Here is a 22,415-nt window from a genome sequence, read left to right on the forward strand (position 1 = left end):
ATCCATGGAGTGGATTCTTCTTAGTTCACTTAAGATTTCTCATAAATTAGAATCCTCAAAAACTCCTTTAAATGCACTGAATTTGATATTATAGTCGGGCGTCTGCACTAGAAAACTCATTTAATTCAATCACCTACCTCAGAAAACAAAATACGCGCATTGTTCTATACGGCTACAACGGGACTTGTTCAGCAGCCAACCAAAGTTTTTTTCATCACTAGCGGACCACTTTTTTATTTTAATCACTAAACAAAATCACTCACTACACTAAGAATACTTTAATCTTTGAAATGTTCACCTCAAATTTTCTAAAACAAGCTGGAATTAGTAGAAATATATGAGGTGAATTTCTACAAATTCCAAATTTCAACTGTATGTATTTTCATCTGTTTTCACAGCGTTGAAGAAAATCGAAAGTTGCCAAATCAGTTTCCGAACTGTTTCCGAAATAATTGACATAAGTCGACAGCACTGCAGTGGTTACCTAGGATACCAATTTTGCACGTAAACAACTACTGCGGATATCTAGGCAACCAACTACGACGGGCAACGGCTACGTGTATTCATGATAATGTAATTCATTCATGATTAACGGTGTGATGAATTAAGGGGCGTCGTGGGATGAATAATTAAGTAGTGGGACAAGCTTTGAGATGGATATGGGAGCGTTGTGAAAAATGTTTTGTTTTACAAAATTCAGGATAAATCTAGCTAAGTTTACTGAATATACATTGCTGAACGATTCCATAAGCGTGCGTAAGCGTATTTTGTTTATTTGTTCAATAATTTCGTGAGAATTTGGTGTTTAATCCATGCATTCTTCGTGAATATCGGCCTAATGGATGAATAATGGAGCAGTTCTCCTATCACTATTTGAAAACACACTGGTCAACTTGTTCGCCTTTAAGGTTAAGCACTCGCGGCAGCTATTTTATCCAGGATACCGCCAGATGTCGCTTCGGAACTTCCACACTTTCAAACGGCGAAGCCCATAGGGTTCAGGGCCAGTGGACTCGCCTTATATTTTGAGCTCGAAATGAATTCTGGAAAATGCTCCGCAATCCAGAGTTGGGTTTTTTGTTGCTTTGTGAGCCTGCGCCGAGTCCTATTGGGAAATCCCAATCCCTGGTACGAAACTGACGACGTGCCCACGGTTCGAAGATGTTATGTACAACTAGTTCCTGATACGTGTTTTAGTTGATCTTCTCTTCTTCATGGGCAAAACCTAGCAGAGTCCGGCCATCACGGGTGATTCCGGCCCAAACCATTACCGATGCTGGATTCTGTTGCCTGGTGGCCGTCAGCACGTCGACAGAGGCTTGCAATTTCTCTAGTAACCAAAGTCTGTCGTTGTGCTTATTTACGAACTGTTTTTTTTTTTATTCTCGCTTATTTTCCGTCGGTCTATTTCCGCCACTGTTGTGGCAAATTACCGACGCCCAGGGAGGCGACTCCACACCCAGGTCCCTAACTCACGACCCGTTTATTAACGGACCGGCGCCAACGGCTTTACTTCCTCATGCGATGGAAGGCGTGATCCCAGAGATTTTTCGCCTCAGAAAATCTCCCGGTGTCGGCTAGGATTGAATCTAGACCAGTTGGGTTGGTAATGAGTGGATCACGCCACCTCACAACCATCGACACCTATGTCGGCGGTGGGATTCGAACCCAGGCGTCGAGCGTGGTTGGCGGAGACGTTACCAACCACACTAGGCCCCCGCTCTTCAATTTACGAACTGTTGTAAGGTGAAGAGTAAACACGAAACTCTCCAACCTTCCATTAGCAGCCCTTTTTATCAGCGCCTCTGGGTTTTTTTTAACCCGTTTTTGTATTTGCCTCACAGGAAGATCTTGATTCTTCTAGATATTGCAGGACTTGGTCTGAAGTCTATCTTTCAAGATCTGACTACTTTGAGAATTTCACTTGAAGCGCCTTTTGACAATCCTCAGGGTGTCAGGTGTCACCACAGTAGCTCGACGTCACCCTCCATACCGTTTTTGCTACTTCCGATCTTTAAAATATACTGTATACAAAGGTTCTGCATAACTAGTAAAATATTCATCTGGAGTAGAACAGCTTGCAGTTATACTAGATAAAAACCTCAATTGGAACTCACATATATGATAGGCAAAGCTTTAAACACTTTCTGGGTGAGCAAGAAAACGTTTAAAATAAAACGGGGATAAAAACCTGCAATGATCCACTGGATTCATACGGTTATAGTGAGACCCAAAACAAAATATGCTGCCCTAGTTTGGTGGCCCAAAACTAAGCAAAGAAAGCTAAAAAACTTGAAAAATTACAACGCTCTATGCTCGAGAAGATTGCTCTAAGGGTCAAAGGGACACAGTAATGTTTGAAAGGTATTCTTACTGGACATCTCAGTTTACTGAACGTTTTTGAAACTAACCCAGTTGTAGAGAACGGGGACTGGATGGAATCTAGACTAAACCTTGATATACCATACGAGGTGACAGGTCGTCACAATGGCAATCGAAGGGACCAACTACTCCACCAAGATCGATAACACTAGTCAACACCAGTGCACTCCAAAAGCTCAAACTGAAAAAAAATGAAAGATCGTAGCTATTCAACCATTCCTGTGAATTCTGGTGTCCTTAGCCATTGCCCTTTTTTCAATGACTTAAATGAGTTGCCTCGTAAACAAACCCAGTGAGTAATTTCTAAACGACACTCTCAATCTTTGATTTTTCCCGGTTTGAGCTTTTGGAGTGAACTTTTTTTTCATTTAATCGACCAGTTTAATCTTTTATACAGCTGGATCAAAAATGGGGAAAAAATACGGGAGCTGGGATTACAGGTCCTAGGCTAAATGTTTCAATACCAATGTGATGTTGGACGACCGTTTTTTGGCAGAAATTTAAGCCATCTTTTTTCCTTGTAGAAGCCTAAGACCACTGCTATCATATATTGTGGTGACTATACCATCTTAGAATGCGCTGCAATTTGTCTGAAAAAAAAAATCTGGACTAACATTCTTAGGTTTTAAAACCTCCTTTTCATTAATCCTTTCATTTAAATAATGACGAGACATAGTGAAAAGTTGTCAATGGATGGCTTCTACAACATTATTTGAAATTACATAAAAAATAATAAAAATTTAAATTTGAGATCCTCTGTTGAAAAAAAAAACAGTTTCAGAACCAAAAAGTAATTTAAAAAAACATTTATCTCAGTTTTTACCAAAACATTTTTTTTAGATAAACAATTCAGTTACCTGGAACTCTTCTGAATAACTTAAACTTTCAAGACAAAAAAGTATTTTTAGCAAAAAATTTTCCATGTTCAGCATTTTTTACGTTTCATGCTTTTGAACGTCCATGAACGCAGGGTAATGGCCGGAATAAGAAAAAAATTGTGAAGAAATTACTTTTGGGGAATTGTAGGATTGGGAAATTAAAAAATATTGAAAAATTTGGATTAATGGATGTCCACTGAAGAAAATTCAAGTAAGTTCAACATTTTAATATGAAAATTCTGACAATTCCGAAGAAATCATCAATCGACAACTTTTCTCTATCTCTTGTCATTATTCAAATACCATATATCGAATCATAAAAAAACCTTCAGACGTTTCCAAATTTTAGTCGAAATAAATTTTTGAAAAAAAAATATGCAAGCTTAGTCTATTGGGGCCTAAACACCCTTAAAGTTTTGTTGAATTCTGAGAGAGTGGTGCCAACATTTGGATGAGTTGGTGCGAAGTGATTCTAATATATCACAGTGCAACAACCATCGAGTTTTTATTTTGCCTTGGCTTCTATGTGTGATTTTTTGATTTATTTTGTTTCAAAAACAAAATTTTCCGAGTTAAGACCCGTTTCACATTAACCCTAGAAATATGGCCTGCGTCTGTCTGCACCTTTGCCCTCTCCTTTTTTAAATAGAGCGGATCCATTCTCGTTTTTCAAAAAACTGAACTCTGGCATGTGTTATGTATCGATGTGTTAACACCGTAATGATCATCATCTTCTTCTTCTACTATATAAAAATGGAATTCCGTAACGCCTGATCTTAATGATATTATTCCCTTCGTCTTAGAGGTGTACAGGAACTACGTAAAACATGCACAATTATGACTTTTTGTGCTGAATATGCCTCTAAATTAAAATTTAAAGCGATGACATATGATTCTTTTTTAATTAAAATTTTTGTTTATGTTCATTAAAGACATTTGAGGAAAAGCTATTAGTACCTATCTGATTATTAAAACATGAGATATTCATTCACAAAACTACGTAAAACATGCAAAACTATGACTTTTTGTGCTAAATTTGCCTCTAAATCAAAATTCAAAGCGATGACATATGATTCTTTTTACATTAGAAAAAAAAAATAGAAATTAGGAACATGCAAAATTATGACTTTTTATACTTAATTCGTCTAAAAATCAAAATTCAAAGCGATGACATGTGATTCTTTTTTCACTAAAATGTTCGTTGATGTATAAGAAAGACATTTGAGGAAAAATAACAAGTATCTGATTATTAAAACTCGAGATATTATTCACAAAACTACGTGAAACATGCAAAATTAGGACTTTTTAAGCTGAATTTGCCTCTAAATCAAAACCCGAAGCTGTGATCTGTGATTTTTCTATAATAAAATGTTCGTTGATGTTTAAGAAAGATATTTGATGGAAAATTAATAGGTATCTGATTATTTAAGATATAAATATTCTTCACAAAACCACATGAAAAATGCAAAACCATGATATTTTAAGCACAATTTGTCTCACAGCTATGATATATGATTTTTTTTATTAAAATGTTTGTTTATGTTCAGGAATGACTTTTGAGTAAAAATAACACCATGTAAAACATGCAAAATCATATATATTTGGGCTCAATTGGCCTCTAAATCAAAATTCAAATTTATGATATGTAATTTTTTTTTCATTCAAATGTTTGTTAATGTTCAGGAACAACATTTGGGAAATAGCAATAGATATCATATTGCTAAAAGTTGAGATGTTACTTTAAAAACTACGAATGTTTAAAGATAATTTTGTGCATAAAAAAAATATTAAAATACTCTTTTTGAAATTTATATATATAGTTCAGTATTGCATTCAGTTTTTTGACTCCCAGAGCCCATTAAACGTCATAGAAAATATATTTTTTCTAATAATTTTTAGATAAAACCCTTCAAAACACAAATAAAAAAAATCGATCAAGATCTGAAATTCTCATCGCAAAGCGGGACTTACGACGGAAATTTACATGAAAAAAGATACTTGATATCTTATCGGAGAACTGAGATATTGGCATTTTTCTATGTGCCGGAAAACTATGCATTTTAACAAATATGTTGAATAACTGTTTTATTTGGGAGATGAAAAAATAACAATGTTCAGAAAACAAATGCAATTTTAGATGGCTGATAACTTAGTAAAAGGTTTAAAAATTCGGAAAAATCCACGAAAAAAGTTAGAACGAAAATTGTGATTTTTAGTGCCTTCTAATAGAAAACTCAATGTTGCTCGTAATAAGTAAGAGATAGAAACTTGATGTCTTCGGTAAAGTTTCTTTTTCAGATAACCTAAAACTTTGTCGAAGACTATCTTATTCTGATTAAAAAGTAAATTTTTTATCTCACTCATTGGTGGGTTAATCACCCATCTTTCTACATTATAGGATGCATTTTTAAAAATCCTGAAACTTTCCCGAACATACCTTATGGCTATTATCAACATTTGAATCACTATTTAGGAAATTATACGCACAAACGGCAAAATAAAACACTGTGCAATGGAGATATTGAGCGTTAGTGGCATTTTTGAGAAAATGCATAGTTTTCCATCACATGTAAAAACGCCAATATCTCAGCCCCCCGATAAAATATCAAGTATCTTTTTTTCATGTAAATTTACGTCTTAAATCTCGCTTCGGAATAAAAATTCAGTTCATGATCAAAAAATTTTTTTATATGTGTTTTGAAAGGTTTTATCTGAAAGTTATAAGAAAAATTCACTTTTTGTAATGTTCAATGGGCTCTTTAAGTCAAATAATTAAATGTGATGCTAAACCAAACCATGCAAAATATTCAAAAACAATCCCACAAAAATAAAAAAATATATGAAAAAACTTAGGAATCGAATAGGTTTGAAAAAAAAAATGCAGAAGAGTGGTTTTGTAGCTTAAAAAAGCCATTTTTCATAAATCACGTTTGGGCAACCTGAAAACGATATTTTAGAAAGTCGAAATGTTCTATAAAAATGCTATAAATAACATTATCTTTCAATTTAGGGCTGAGCACCTTGACTTTTTCAACATCTATTTTTATGGGACAGCCTAATCCGTATGCTTCGGAGAGGCCATTACGGCGAAGAAACTTCCCTTGGCTACCACATCGCTCTGCGCCATATGGGCAACATGATCCCATTCATTCTATGTCAGCTAGCTTCAACGCCCTAGCAGATTTAGTCGATTTCAACATCTCGTAAACGACAAGCTTAAATGTTTCCGAAGTATACTTTATTGTCTGTGAATATTAAATAGTAATAAGCAGTTAATTTTATCACCAAGTTCACCAATGTGTCAGATGATTCAGGACCTACAATAAACAATAATAGCATTTTCATTCCCATCTTTGAAAAAAAAAACATATCGGACAAAAACTGACCTCAAATGGTGAAATTGTCATGTCGCTGACATTTTACGTGGATCAGTCACCTACCAATCGATTTCTGAGACTTTTTTCTCTAATATAAAACATGAACCGACATGTAGATATTAGCGGTTCCATCAATGCTCTACATACTTGATATAATTTTGCTTTGTGAAGTATATTAAAACCATACCCAAACTGTTTTCGTAGAATCACCGTTTTGAGGTCAGTTTTTATCCGATTCAAGATCTGATGTTTAGAGATTTTTTTTTTTTAAATTCTGTGGCAATAACCATCGCTATTAACTGTTTCGGTTACAGACGGTGTTATCAGGGATGGACGAATGGTTCAAGACATTTACAATTGGTGAAAAGATTTGAGAACCCCACAGTGCACAGTGGTCTAAACTCGAAAAACCGTGATCGTTCTATTTTTGAAAAATTGATTTTATGTACTCAATGTCTTCGGCAAAATTGTTTCATAGAAGAAGGCCTTACTTTTGGCGTTTCCGGTTTTTCGATCAATCCTCCCAACAGTTAGGTAAAAAAAATCTTTTTTTAATTTTCAATATACCAGATTTCTCCTAAATAATTCTTAAGCACTTGATTTCCCTATTGCGGCAAGTATTTCTTCCTATCGAAATACCCCTTCTCATAACAAAAATTACAAAAATAGCTAAATTACGAAATCTCAACCATTGACCACTTTGTCAATGGCATCGATGTGCAGGATACAGAAAAAACAATTGGCAACAATGACTCAATAGGGAGTGGTTCACAAGTATAAACCATCTTACGAATATAACAAACTACAGGGCGGAAAAGCAGCGTCACTTGAACGAAGGTGAAAGTTGGCTTCCTCTCAACTGGTCGGACCCTCTGTTCAGGCCGGCGTTAAGTAACATCACTGGTCAGTCATTATAATAGTGTGATAATAATTTTCTGAGAAAAAAGCACAGGAAATTACCACTTGATTACGGCAACCGATGGGAACAATTAGACAACCGTCTGTTGACTCTCTTAGGAATCAGCTCCCTCAGGGGCTGTGGCGCCATACATTACGTAGTGCCGCAGAACTAGACAGACGATGGTGTTTTCGATGGAAGAAAGGAGAGGAGACCCCTATAATAACAAACCTTTAATTCGGAGGAACAAGGTTAATAGCATACGGTGATGACAGCAGTCGGTAAAATAACACCATCGTTCGTTCCGAAGATAGTAAAAGTCGTTTTAAGAATGAAATATCGTGGGAAAAGCTCCCAGAGCCAGCCGGTCCCAAAAGCGGTGCATCGTGTTTCATTCGTTTTGTCGTTCCGTTTGGTTTTCTTTGCCGTCGCGCCTCGGTATACCCGTGGGGGGTCTTGGGGCAATTAGCATAATCATAATTCAAATGAAGCTTCTCGAAAAAGCGGTCTGTCGCCCCGCTGCCGAACTCTCGATTGCCGGAGCTCGACCTCGGCGACAGTGCGTCTAGAGTGTCTCGTGTCTGTGCCGGCGGGGGCCGGGCTCTCTAACCCAAGGCAGATGATTTGGATGGAAGACAGGTTTGGTGGACGACTAAACAACCGCATCAGGCGACGATGAAGAATAGCGTGGGGGTGTTGGCAGCCGCTTGGCATCTATCATGGCAGTCATTGTTGTGGCCCGCAGCAGGTGGTTGCGAAGAACCCTCCAAACGAAAGTAAATTTGCTCTCGTGAGATTGGAGTTAATAATTGTTACTAGTTTATGGTGCTATTGCATAATAAAAAATGAGAAAAAGTTTCGTTTTCTTACTAAATAAAGGTTAGAATTTTTTTCGGAAATTTGCTGAAATACGACTAAGGCTATGTTACCATATTGCCATATTTTCTTGTGTGTTACAGATGAAAAGGATGGCCAAAATTATGTTCGCCGTTTGAGTTGTTCGCGACGGGCAACCGTGCGAGTTTGTAATAAATCCCCCATTTTTTTTATTAAGTAAATTTTGATATCTTGTTTAGGTATGTATAATACCGAAAAACTCATGTATTTACCGCACAAAAATTAACTGGTCATTTATTGCGCATAAAAATGGAAGAAATCAATTAAAGCATACAGTTATTTCGTGAAAATTGCGTGTTTTTATAAACAATCTTTTGTCCCGTAGCTATACCAAAATTAGGGCCAAATTTGCGCTGCCACCCCCACTTTAGATCCCCCACAGCTAGAGATGCCAAACATCGGAAATACCAATATTTCTTCCGTGTAGGGCAGTAGTGTAGCTGGGGCGAGCAGCAGCAAACGGTTTAATCGCTAAAACCCACCTATTTGTCTTCCATATCTATTATTTCACTATACGTGCTTATTAGCAACCACGTTAGTGAGATTTCACTTTTAATGTTTGCTTCCACTTATCTTAGTCATTTCCGTATCACGGCGTGGCCGCACAGAGAAAAATATACATTTACACGATGGGCCGATTTCCATGTTTTCGCTTTAGCGAACAGTCTTTCATGTATTGAAATTAATTGTTGGTTCCCCCAACTGTTGCAGGCAGTTAAGCTATCCGCGGGGAATAGTTGGTCAATTTTGACGACTCTACGAGAATGTCCGTCTTTGCCTATATTGGACTTCCGCCGTTGTGCAACAAATCGTAAACAGGACCTCATCTGGAGAATTTTACAAGGATAGCAACAGATTTACACCCTAGTTTTATGGCCTCTCATTAGCAGGCAAGTCCCGCTGTTTGGGTACAATTCACCTCCGCGGTGCGGTCCATGGTTCATAGCTGTAACTGTTCGTATGTAGATTTTACTTTTATAGCATCCCGCAGTCAGTCAGTCAGTCAGTGAGCGGCTCATCAGAGTGGCTAATGAGCTCAATCGAACGGAAAGAAATGAGAACACAAACAAGTTGCATACATGGTTGATCATGAATGTTGCGGTAGACTGATGAGCCGGCGATAGAGAAAGAGAGAGAAAGAGCTGGTTTGATTTGCATATGCTGCAGACACCCGGCAGATACCTACCCTCCGGCAGCAACATTCGATCAATCGAATACTTTTTCCGTGTTTGCTTGACGAGCGTGTATAAAGTGTTTTTTTCTTCTTTATTGGTAATTACGTTCCTTTGCTAGCCTCTTTATGCGTAACCAGATGAAGAGCAGTCAAATTGTTATATGCACAGTGTACACATTGATGAGCTCAAATTTATCGCTAGCGATAAAAATCTATGTTTGTTTGAATGCAAAATTACCAAAACTAAACCGACAACAATAAAATCGACCAAAGAATAACGATACAGATAGATTTATTATGAAATAAATTGTAAATAATACCAAGTGAACAATTAATAACAAAAACAGGGTAGTTGTATGAATTGCCATAGGCTAGTGAGAACATAAAATTAAATATAGTTTAAAGGAACGATTAGAATACTTGATTTAGTTCTTCCCATCAGAAGAAAATGGCTTTTCCTAAGTTTCCTTTTTATTCAAATGATTTTCGTATTTTCTATACATTAAGAGCAGAATCAATTGATTTTCTGTTGAATGCAGTCCCGTAAAAATTGGTTTTACGCAGAAAAGGTAATTTCGTAACAGTTGCTTTCAGATCTTCTGGACTTGATTTTGCGAGAGGAACATTAATTATTGTAATCTAGACTTCTGTTCTAATATAATAATATCATTACATTATCAAGAGTCAAAAGATTCAAATGCCTTACGTGGCGAACCATTTTTGTTAGGACGGTCATTACTCGACCAATTACGAGCGGCTCTGTTTTCAATGAATCGTTGCACACGAGTAAAAAACACTTGAATATTTTTCACGGGTTGAGAAATTGAAACAAACTGTTTTATAATCATATAAAGGCTCCAAACTTCCTGAATGCTGGTGCTGGAAGGCTCTTGGTGAGAAAGTCTGCCTGTTGCATCGACGTTGGGACATAGTCGACCCGAATCAGATTAGCCTTCAAAAGATCCTGAACGAAGAAGTGCTTAACATCCAGATGCTTCAGACGTCCGGAGACGTCCGGAGACCTTCGGGTTCGAGGCGATCTTAATTGTTGACTGGTTGTCCTCATGGTAGGGGATCGGACCCACTGGCTTGAATCCGAGATCTTGGAGCATTCTGACCATCCACTGGCCGTAACAAGTTGCTGCACAAAGCGCGATTAGTTCGGCTTCTGTGGACGAGAGAAACACTGAAGCTTGTTACTTCGCACTCCAGCTGACCGCTGCTCCGAAGACCTTGAACACAGCACCAGACACAGACCGGCGATCGACAATGTTATTCGCCCAGTCGGCATCCGTAAACGCCTCCAACAGCGGTTCTGCTCCGCTGACCTGGTAGACCAGTCCCAGGTCAAGAGTCCCTTTGATGTAGCGGAGGACTCGCTGAAGTCGTACCCAATGTTCCTCGTTAGGGCACGCTTGAAACTGGCTAAATGAATTCACTTCAACCACCAGGTCCGGCCGAGACGTCAATGCGGCTTACATGACGCAGCCAACCAGCTCGCGGTACGGTTTCTCGGTTCTCTTCGACTCTACCCCCTTCGGTAACTTCAGCCGGTGTTCCATCGGGGTTGCGATTGGCCGAAGTCCTGCATCTGGAACCGATTGAGAAGGTTCTCCAAGTAGCGGCCCTGATTAATACGTGTCACCTTCTGTTGCCGATCCAGATCGATTCGCATACCGAGGAAATTCTTAACTTCGCCAACGTCCGTCATTTCGAACTCGGCTGAAAAACAGCCCTTCATTGTACCGACCAACTCCTCCGACGCACTAGCAATGAGTACGTCATCCACGTAGATGACTAGGACGACTTGCTTCCGTCCGGATCCACGGTGGTCGTTCCGGCTCCTCACGAAACCCAACCGTACGACGAACTTGTGGAAACGGTCATTCCACGACCTGGCCGCCTGCTTCAACCCGTAAAGTGACTTATTCAACCGGCATACGAGGCCATTCGCCTCGCTGACGCATATAGATTTCCTCGTAAAGATTGCCATTGAGGAAGGCCGTCTTGACGTCCATTTGATGGACGGCCCATCCTTCATAGTTCGCCAGGGCCAGGGCCGTACGCAACGTGTCCATTCGAGCAACGGGAGAGTACGTTTCGCTGTAGTCGAACCCGTGCTTTTGGCTAAAACCCCTGGCGACTAACCTCGCCTTGTACCTCGGTGTTTCGTTCTCATCAGTTTGCTTTATTTTAAAAAACCCATTTACACGAAACAGCACTTCGGCCTTTTGGTAGCTTCACTAGGGTCCATGTTCCATTTTTCGCCAACGAGTTAATCTCTTTTTGCATGGCCTGCTTCCACAGCGGCCAGTCTTCTCTCTTCCGCAGCTCCGCCACAGTTTCCGGTAGATTCTCAACGTATAATACTGCGTTTAAAGCGAAACCGGCGTAGTCCACTTCATAATCTCTATGCCACGTTGGCGCACTACGGTTTCGGCTCAGCCGCCCGACAGACGCAAATCGCTGAACCATTCTTCGGCTCATTGTTCGATTTCTTCACATGGACTTCGACAAATGTTTGCTGTTCCAGCAAATCAATATCGCGAGCCACCACGATCAATTCTTCTTTGGGATTCCACACTAAATACCCGTTGGCTGCGTACCCGACGAAAAGGCCCTTCCATGCCTTCGCGTCTAACTTCTTATTACGTGCACATAGACAGCACATCCGAGTCTCCGAAGCCTGGATACGTTCGGTCGCTTACCTTCCCAGAGCCCCGAAGGCGTCTTATCCGAATCAACCGCACTGGTAGGTGACCGATTTACCAAATATGCAGCGGTCTGAACCGCCTGAACCCAAAAGGACTTGTCAAGCTCAGCATCTGCAAGCATCACACGAGCTCTCTGGATGACAGTACGGTTCATCCGTTCGCTGGTTCCATTGAGTTCCGGCAAAACGAATAAAAAGCCTTGTTTTTGTATTCTCCCTCGTTGTCACACACGAACCGGGAGATCCGCGAACCGAATTTGGCCGTGACCAGCGCTTCATAGTGCACAGAACGATCGAATACTTCGTCTTTCGATTGCATCGGAAAAATCATTACGAAGTGGCTCCAATCGTCAATGAACGTTACGAAGAACCGTTCACCGTTCCGGTCGACCGGCGTAACCGGACCACACACGTCGGAGTGGATGACTTCCAACATACGCGATGATCGTTTGGTTTCGCGCGGGAGAAAAGGCTTTCGGGTTTGCTTCGCGACGATACACGATTCACAGAACTTTTCCCTCTTGGCCGAAAATTTGTCACTCACCGGATGCAAACTATCAACCATGCCTTTAGCAATCAACTGTTCCAGATGCTTCAAGTTCAAGTGGCCAAACCTACGATGCCACAGTTCTAGGCCCTTTGTTATTCGACCACACGTCAACATCGCATTACGTTTACAGTTTTCTCCGACCTGGAACAGATCAAGTTCATGCAGCTTACCACGACGCGCACCGGTGGCAGTGATTTCGTTCATTAGGGGGAAAAGTGATCGATTTTCAAGAACCAAGTTTTTTTTGGTTCCTTTTGGGGTCCCAAACAACCCTAAACTTACCGGAAGTTGAAAGGTTTTGTCTCCGCTTGGTGCATTGCATTTCAAATTTGTATGAAAATTTTCTATGGGAAAGCCTACTTTTTTGCATTTACCTTTCTAGAGATCTCAATAGTGATCTAATAATGCACTACATTAGGTAAAAGTATAGTTTTTTAGATACCCAACAACTTTCCAGAAGGCACTGAAGAGCTAGGATGTCTCTAAGAAGAGCTATAGCTGTTCAAAGTTGAGTATGTCGATTTATATGCAGATACACTAAGGTGGAACAAGCAAACAAGTTAAGGTCAATATTCTAGGCGTGGGCAGAATCTACAACATGTTTCTGAGGTAACTTCTGATGGAAATCTGACTGACGACGGTACACTGGCAGTGTTGGCAGAAAAAATGATTTGCAACATAAATTTCGACATACTCAACTTTGAACAACTCCAGTATTTTTTTTTTTTTGGGACATCCTAGCTCTTTGATGTCTTCGGCCAAGTTGTTAGGCATCAAAAAACCTACCATTTGAAGTCATGAAACCTATGGTTTGAGCCACTTTGAGCTCTTTAGAATAGGAAATGCAACGTTGGTTTTTCCATAGAAATTTGAAATGCAATGCGCCAAGCGGAGACTAAACCAATCGACATCCGGGCCCCAAATAGAACAAAACAAAATTGGAACAAAACAAAAGGTATCAACTCTTCGAGCAGTTTCTTGTCCTTCACCAAATGGTCCGTGCACCCAGAGTCTACGAACCACTAGACTAGCACCCGATCTGAGCAGTCATCGTAATCGTTTTTCGTCATGGTAACAAATACAACCGAATTACTGTCCGTCAAATTAGCACTCGATTGTTGTTTACGCGTCGCACTTTTCTTTTTATCCTTCAGGCACTCCGATAGCTTGTGCCCTTCTTCGTGACACCCATAACAACGAAAAGACCTTTTTCTTATGGTATCTTCTCTTTTTCGAACCTGAAAAACCGCCACCTCTGCTTTCGATGTGAACAATTCGACACCTGCACTTGCACCGCGCTGCTCGATTTCTTCATCTAAGAGTCGGCACTTCACAAATTCCAGAGATAAATTATCTTCTGGCATTGTCTCCAGAGCGGTGACGACGGTAGAGTAAGCCTGCCCCAACGTCACCAGCAAGTGGCAAACCACGTCTACCTCGTCGATGACAACACCCATTTTCCGGTATTCTCTCACAAGGCGATCAAAACGGAGAAAATGTTCCTAGAGGGCGCCGGTTCCTAGTCGCAGCGCTAGCTTCTGTCGATTTAGGTGCATCCTACTGGCGATGCTTTTCCGCTCGAAGACGCGGACTGAAGCGTTCCAAATCTCCTTCGGTATCCGCTGCTCCTGATCGTGTTCCAACTGGGAATTGTGTATGCGAGACACCAATAACGACCTAAACTTTTTGTCATTTTTCTCCCGTCTTTCGCGTTTAACCTTCTTTGCAGCTTTTACGTCATTGGTATCGCCCGCTGCATCCCACAGCTCTGGCAAGTCAACAGCCTCCGATTCCACGCACTCGAGGAGGTCGTACTCTTCCAACAATAAGCGCATGCGGAACTTCCATGCCGTGAAGTTTGTCCCATCGAAAAGCGGAAGCAGGAATCGGTCTGGCTTCTCCTCAACCGCCAAAATCTTACTTAACACTCGCGATCAACGTTACTGGGCACCGTAACCTGAAATAATCCAACGGATGGCTTCATGGATCGACTTCAAAGAACTAGGACACGATGTTCTTAGAGAGAAAACAAATCACGTGTTTATCCATTGAAAGTTTATCTGGAAAGAAATAAGAAATAGCCAAACGGAAACTGCCTAATGACAGTTACATGAGCGGTACGTTAGATGGGAGCCTCTCTATTTTGACTTCTCTCAAACATTTTTGAACAACAAATTTTCACAAAATATAATCGGGAAAGTACTTCACATTACGCTCCAATAAATTTCTACTTATAGACGAGAACAAATACTTTGGGTAACGACGAGACCAAATACTTTGGTACCGTTTATTTGGATGAGTTGTTGACTACCTTCTTTAGGAAAATACGCAATTACAGGTTCAACCCAATTTGTAAACATGAAATGTTCCTGCGATTTAAATGTACTTTCTATAGTTACTTCCTTGCGACCTTTGGTTTCAAAGTCCTTAACCTTATCGCAATGGATCGTTATCGAGCAATTCAGCGTCTTCGAAGGTTTTTGGTCTTGCTTCGTGTTAGTGTACAGGACAATTGCGCAGCTAGCGCTACGATCCTACTGACACTTGCAGTCTCTCCCAAGCCGGGACTCGAACCTACGACAACTGGCTTGTTAGGCAAGCATCGTGTATCAAGACCAGCTCGGAGGTCACTCAGAGAGTTAAGTTTTTAAAAATAGTAGTTTAATTTTTATACACTAAAACCAATATTTCGCTAAGGGATGGGTAAGATCAATTGATAATGGATCGACTTGGCGGAAAATTCTTTGAAGAGAATTTATTACCGAGTGTGAGGTTCAACCGCACGTCAGAAACAAACTAGGGTCGAATGTAGCAAAAATCTTTTGGATTCTTTTTCCTTCAGAACAGCAATCTTACCGTGTGTACACCAGCAGTCTTTCCGATCCTGGGAGGTGAACATGCTGTGAAACACTCTAGGATCGTAATTTTCTATTTCATTTTATAGATAGTTTTGAAGAATTATTTGCTTTCTCATTCTTTTGCACGATGGGCAACTTTACAAAAGCGCTCTCTGACAAATGGGTTGATTTATTATTTGAAGGCCAAAACCCGAAAAATAGTAAATCCAATCCAAATGAATTAATTAAATGTTTGATTTGAATTTTTGAGAAAATATAAACATTTTTACGTTAAAAATGCAGTGGAAATTGTGTAATTCAATTTTCAACAGTCCACTAGAACCCAACTTTGTATCGCCTTCACTTTCTAACAACTAGGAGTTTCGATACTGAATTTATCAAAAATCAATAATTTTTTTTTCAAGATGTCACCGAGGTTAGCTTCTCATCGGAGACCCACATTGATGATCAGCCGGGACTGAGCACCAAGGAGTACATCGTAATCGCAATCTGCAGCCTCTGTCTGGGGTTGATCTATATAGCGTCGGTTTTTCTCTACATCCACATGAAAAGACGAAAGCGGGGCTCCGGTGACGACGAGGACGCCAACACGATCAAAAACGACTACTCGTCCTACCAGCAGAATGATCAGGTAACCTTCGGCATTGGGCTGGGTTCACAGGTGAATCCTTTCCACGGGAACCAGCAGCGGAACAGTTTCGTTGGGAGAAACGGCAGCCAACGACAGAGTGGCCCCGTTGGTCATCGTGGAATCTCGACACCGATGAATGTGGGCCTGCACACCGAAGAGATGGGAATCGTGAAGAACAATCCGCTGCTGAAGCACTTTCCCAATTTGAGCGATAACTCCGGTTTCATTAGCGACAACTCCAACTCGGTGTCGGAGTTTGAGGATGATCGAATGATTGATCCCGAGAAGAGGGTAAGTCCAACAATAGCTGCTTTAATTTTTGAACGATGTTATTTTAAACATAATCTATTCTACAGATGCAAACCACAGCAAACATTCACCAGCCAAAAAACTACTTAGGGCATACCGACATGGATGGAGGACTTCACCATCAGCAGCAGCAGCTGCACAATCACCAGTCCCTACAGAGTCCGGATGGGATGAGCAACTCGAGTGGTCCCGATACCGAGTGTTTGCCCGAGGAAAATGTGTCCATTGTCGAAGATATCAGCAACGACGAAAAGCTCGAAAGTATGAAGTCTATCGTCAACGGAACTATGCGTCGCAAGCTGTACTTTAACCCGGCCTATTTCGAACCGCATCTTCTGGTGGTAAGAATGTCGAGTAAAGTATCATTTTATTTGAGTTTAATTTCGCAATTCTTCTAGTCTCCTCCACCGGCAGCCGTCGAGTTTCTGAACAAAATTCGCGAGGTGATTACAATCGCCAAATACAAAATGTCTGCAAAACGCTTCCAACCTTCCCTGAATATTATCCCCGAGGAGCTGCAGCACGCGCAAGGATCGGAAACGTACGCGGCAGCCCACACTGCTCCTCCCAGTCGCCGCAGCAGCCTGATCAGTTCTCGCAGAGATAGCTCGAAGAAGAGCATCTGCTCGGGATGCCCCGGTTGCGAGAAGAAGGGCAATTCTGACGTTGTGGTTCCTTCAAGTAATTGCAGAAATTGTGGGGACAAGCAAAACAGTATCCGAAAATGGCTGGAGGATGTTTCCTCCAACCATGGTGACACGGCTAACGATGCGGATGTGTACGATGGTGGAAAGATGAACAATTCTTCGGATAATATGGATTCACTGAAATCAGTTGATGATCGTTCGACTTGCGACTCACTGCCAATCAATCCGGAAATCAAGAAGTTGCCCAAATCTATGCGACCCCGCCACGGCAGTATACAAAGTGACAGTTCCTCTGCTTCCGACAACGAAACGATCATTGCCAACAGCGTCACGGAACGATCGTCTCTAGTGCGGGCTCCATCTCGTGCGAAGTCAGTTCGCTCGGACACAAGCTCCTCAGCACCGAAGATTGTGTCCCATAGCCTGAAGTCCGATATTATGAAAACAAACAAGTATGCCTCCGAGGACGGTTCGTTGATGAAAAACAACAGTTTCGTGTACGACCCGCATGAAAACCGCGGTCGAAATCAGGACAACTACATACGAAACATAAACAATTCGCTGATTCACTCGGATGTCAAAAAGAACTACGACAAACGTGACTTGTACAGTCTCAGCGGAAGTGAACTCTTCAACAATCCCCAGTTTGAGTCTTCCCCTCAGATGCAACATCGTCAGATGAACGCCAACCATCGTCACCATCAGAATCAGCAAAGTAGAAAACGGTCCAACTCGCACAGCCGTCCGGGACCCTCGGGCAAGAGGCAAATTGAAGTGCTAGACCAATTCGCCAGTGCCTCGTCGCCCAAGCTGAGAAGTTTAAACCACATGCCGGATATGGTCTACGAAGCCCTAGCCATGGATGAACGGAAAAAGTCCTGGCGAAGCCAGGGTAATCCTGTCGCTCTAAATGAATTCCTTCACGAAACATGCGAAAGCCGGTTCAGCAGCATCGATCGAACGGAAAGGTACCGGAATGAGAAGTTCTTTCATGACTTCATAAACTCGGACGGCAGCAACACCCCAGGAAATCGATCTGGCAAAAACTCATTCAACAAATATCAGCCAGATTCTCCCATCTATTCGCGTAAATCTCCCCACTATCTTGTTGTAGACTACGAAACCGATAGCCTTGAGAGGGTGACCTCAAGAACCCAGATAAGCTTCAACACATCCACAACCACTAGCAGTGATCTCAGCTCGCAGCCTTCGCCCTCCCACAGCACAGCGCTTCCCCTGGAAGAAGAGGTTGAAATCCGCAATGCCATCTACGATCGTGTCGAGGGGTTTAGAAAAGATACGGACACTATAAAAAAGGAACGAGAAGCGCATCCAAGCGACGATGACTACGAGGACGTTCCGATGAACTCGCTGGCGGAAACCGTTATCCAAGTGCCAACGAAAAAAGGACCCAAAATCAAGTGCGATACCCCGTTCCAGGGTAGCATCACGATCGAAGTAGAGCACAGTCCGGATGATTGTGACCTTTCGACCGACAGCGATCAATTTGAACCGGACACACTGGATCGTAAACCGAAGAAGCACAGCAATATCGTTGGTCGACACAAAAGCAACGTTTGGGCCCAGGATCGTTCGGGCAGCAAGGAAACGAACCTAACCTCTCTGCCAGCCGATTTGAACAATCACTTCGTATTAAAAAACTCCCAATCCTTTAAAGAAACCTCGTTTGGCAGTCTGCGCGAAATTTATGAGTCAAAAAACTTAAAAAACGCTAACCACAGCCAGATGCACAGCTTGGAGGAGATCGATGTGCAGTCAGGAAAGTTGCTCACTCTGGAACTGCGGCACTCCAAGAGACAACGGTCGAATGACAACACCGCTATCGCTCCCAAGCTGATGCCACCGGATGTGATTCCATCGGACGTCCCGAGAAGTCGCAGTCACTACGATCAACCACGTCCACAGTTGAAAAAAGTTGAAGATTATGGAATCTCTCCGAAAAATCTGGCTTGCTGGAACAATGATAAGTTTTTGAAGCAACCCAATGGTCCAGCACCGAAGCCCGTTTTGAACAGTATTGAAAGCTATGAATCCACCAACAGTATGACTGCGGACAGTGACTCTACACAGTTTACGGGAGTGTCCGATAATGGCCACAACTCACCGCGCAAGCAGACAAAGGTTGCCAACTACAGCCAAGTGAACAAACAAGGCCGCGAGAGGACGTCGTCCCTCGAGAGGGATGACTTCCGGCAGGGCCACAGCGGTTTAGATAGTTCCAGTATTTTGAAGAGCTTCATGAGCTTAGGGGAGATCAACGAGAAAAACTTCCTCGATCAAGTGGATAACAAGATATACGATCTCAAGGAAAAATCCCAAGACCGGACAAAGTTTATTGAGGATATCGATAAAATTGAGGTTCTGTCAACTAAGACGCTGTCGAACTATGATTATCCGATGAGGAAAACTAATGTCAGCGTGAGCAAGAATGAGCAGGAAGATTCTAAGGCCAGCTACGAAGTTAATCCGGTTACAACTACCAAGATCTACCGAGTCGAGATCAATCCGTCCTCCAACGGGATGCAGATAGCTATGGGTCTTCGTGATCGGGTGAAGAAAACGAAGGATATCAAAAACGCCTGGAAAAAATTCATCGGAATCGCTGCTTCCAAATTCAACGGAAAAACCTTCGATGGTAAGAGTGACTCCGATGTTGAGAAAAACTCCGACACCTCGGATATCCTAGATAAGGATGAGGGGATTTCTTCCCTGATCGATGATGCGAGCGGTGCTTATGAGAGTACGCATCACCATCATCATCGACATCACCATCATCACAAATCGGCTGGCTATAGTGGACCACAATTGAACGGGCGTCAAATAGTGATCGTCCGTAGAGATTCTCGTTCCAGTGGAAAAGACGACAGCGGATACATCAGCACCGATTCCGGCGAGTCACGGTTGAACAACAAAAAGCTCTACGAACGTTTCAACTTCACAGCTAAATCGAACGAATCCACCAACGCGATCCAAGAGGAAAACAAGTATGAAATCTGCGCAATACCGGAAAACTCCGTGAGCACCATTAAGAGCAGTACGTCATCTTCGTCCAGCGGCAGCACCCGTTCCGATAAACAACTGACCCGACCTCGTGATCCTCCTCCGCCGCTGCCGCCACCTAACCCACCACCTCCACCGCCCACCACAACGATTCCCACCAAGAAACAACCGTCGCCTCCGCGTGTGATCGAAAAGCCACAAACTAAGCCGCCTCCTCCTCCGCCAAAAACCCCTGCACCGAAAACACCCCGTCCAGAGGAGAACTGCCTTTTCAACACGGCGGACGCGATCAGCGTACGGGTATACTCTTCGGATGACGAGAACCTGGCCAGTAGTGACAACGCGTCCTGCATCTCAGATAACAACGAAGACGACGACGATGGCACCAGCTGTGCCACGGACGACATCTGCGAGTCCGGAGCGGAGAGCGTCGAAACGCACTCCGTATTCTTCAAGAATATCCGGGCGAGGCCCCGGGAGGCCCGTTCCGGAGCGATCGCGTTAGCTCACTAGAGTTGTGGGGCAATTTGATTACATTCCGTGCAATTTGATCGGCAATTATTTTGATAACTGGTTGTGCAATAACAACGATATGCTTAGAAGTTTAAGACTAGAAACGTTAAGGACTGTACATTCGAACATGACACATGGAGTTATTGTACCTCTGAATACTTTAAATAGCGAATATAGTTCGGTAGGACTTAGGTAGATTTAGTTTGCAATCGTAGTTTAAGACTGTTTGTTATCGTGTGCAATTTTATTAACACTCACATTTGTTGTGCAATTTATTTTTAATGTAATTCTAAGAAGAGGTTTGAAATCATTTTCAAAGCGAGATTACCCCAGTACCCAGATGATACTTTTTCAACTTTCTCTATCATAAAACGTGGCAATATTAGCTGAACTATATTATTTCGACGGCTCTTATAATAATCAAAAACTAACAAATTTTCGAAAAACTAAGAAAAACATACTTCAATTCCAAAACAAAAACTTAGCTTTTTCAGCTGTTATTCAGCCAGTTGTAAAAATGACGTATCAGTATAATTGTATAATTTATTGTTAGTCACCAAAATAATCTTCAACTTTTGGACCCAACACTTCGCTGTGTTTGAATCGTGTGCACGTGCAATAAATCGCCAGCGTTTTTTGAGTGTTGTGATAGAACGATGCAATTGAAACCTATAATTAGCTGTTAATCCTAAGCACTAGTAAGACGTAGGCTAGCTAGCTTAGAAAAGGCCGGATATGTGCAATAAACTCAACAATCCGATTAGTTTCTTAAGGTGTGCAATACATGTTTATCTATAGTAGCAGTAACAAGTAATAGCTCGACAAAGGTAGTTATAGCTCAAACACAGCTATAATACCAAAAAATCAATAACTTTTTTTTTGGTGCTTAGTTTAATTACATCTAGCAAAAATTGTTTTGTTCATCTTTTATTTATTTTTGTTAGTAGGTAGAAACAACAAAAAAACGCCTAGCTTCGTAAGTACCTGCCAAATATTTAGATTTAAAGCCAGCGAATGGCGACGTGTTTGTTTAGATAATGGAACTGTTTCGAGAGAAAAAAAACACTAACGACTTGGATATAAAACCATTTAAAAATCTTCCCATCCTAGAGGAACTAGCGACAAAACGAAGAGGTTTAACTGGTCTTATTTCTCAACAACGTTCGAAAAATGGGGCTTTATGGTGATTGAAACCGATCGAACCAACTTGACAAGGTGTTTATGATGTATTTGAATTAATTGAAATTTTGTTGATTTTAATGTGTTTAACGTAATAGTGCAAGACGTTTTCTTCGTTTGTTGGTAATATTATGCGCAGATTTTAACTATAGATAAACATAACGATTAGGTTGAGTTTTAGCACAATTATTGTAGCTTAGTTACTAACCTAAGACATTATACAAAAGAGTATAGAAAAAAATATAGAAGCGGCCGCTTTTAATATGCCTGGATTTGCTCACATATTTTAGCAAGTTGTGTTCTCGGAACTGTGAACGCAACTGTTCTTAATCTAATGTGTGCTTTGTTTTAAGAAAAATCTATAACAGCAATTAGTTTAATAAAAAAA

The 22,415-nt window shown here is 41.4% G+C and overlaps 1 protein-coding gene across 1 annotated transcript in view; it reads left to right on the forward strand.

Annotated features, from left to right (window-relative positions):
• The window catches only part of LOC129723399 (uncharacterized), a 300,768-nt gene extending 278,353 nt beyond the window's left edge, over nucleotides 1-22,415 (forward strand). Inside the window, exons 10-12 of the mRNA XM_055677597.1 lie at nucleotides 16,132-16,649; nucleotides 16,715-17,008; nucleotides 17,066-22,415. Coding sequence (XP_055533572.1) covers nucleotides 16,132-16,649; nucleotides 16,715-17,008; nucleotides 17,066-20,848 — 4,595 coding nt within the window. The 3' untranslated portion in view covers nucleotides 20,849-22,415. The remainder of the gene's footprint in view (nucleotides 1-16,131; nucleotides 16,650-16,714; nucleotides 17,009-17,065) is intronic.

This window comes from Wyeomyia smithii, chromosome 2 (genome assembly GCF_029784165.1).
Source record: "Wyeomyia smithii strain HCP4-BCI-WySm-NY-G18 chromosome 2, ASM2978416v1, whole genome shotgun sequence".
Classification (NCBI taxonomy): domain Eukaryota; kingdom Metazoa; phylum Arthropoda; class Insecta; order Diptera; family Culicidae; genus Wyeomyia; species Wyeomyia smithii.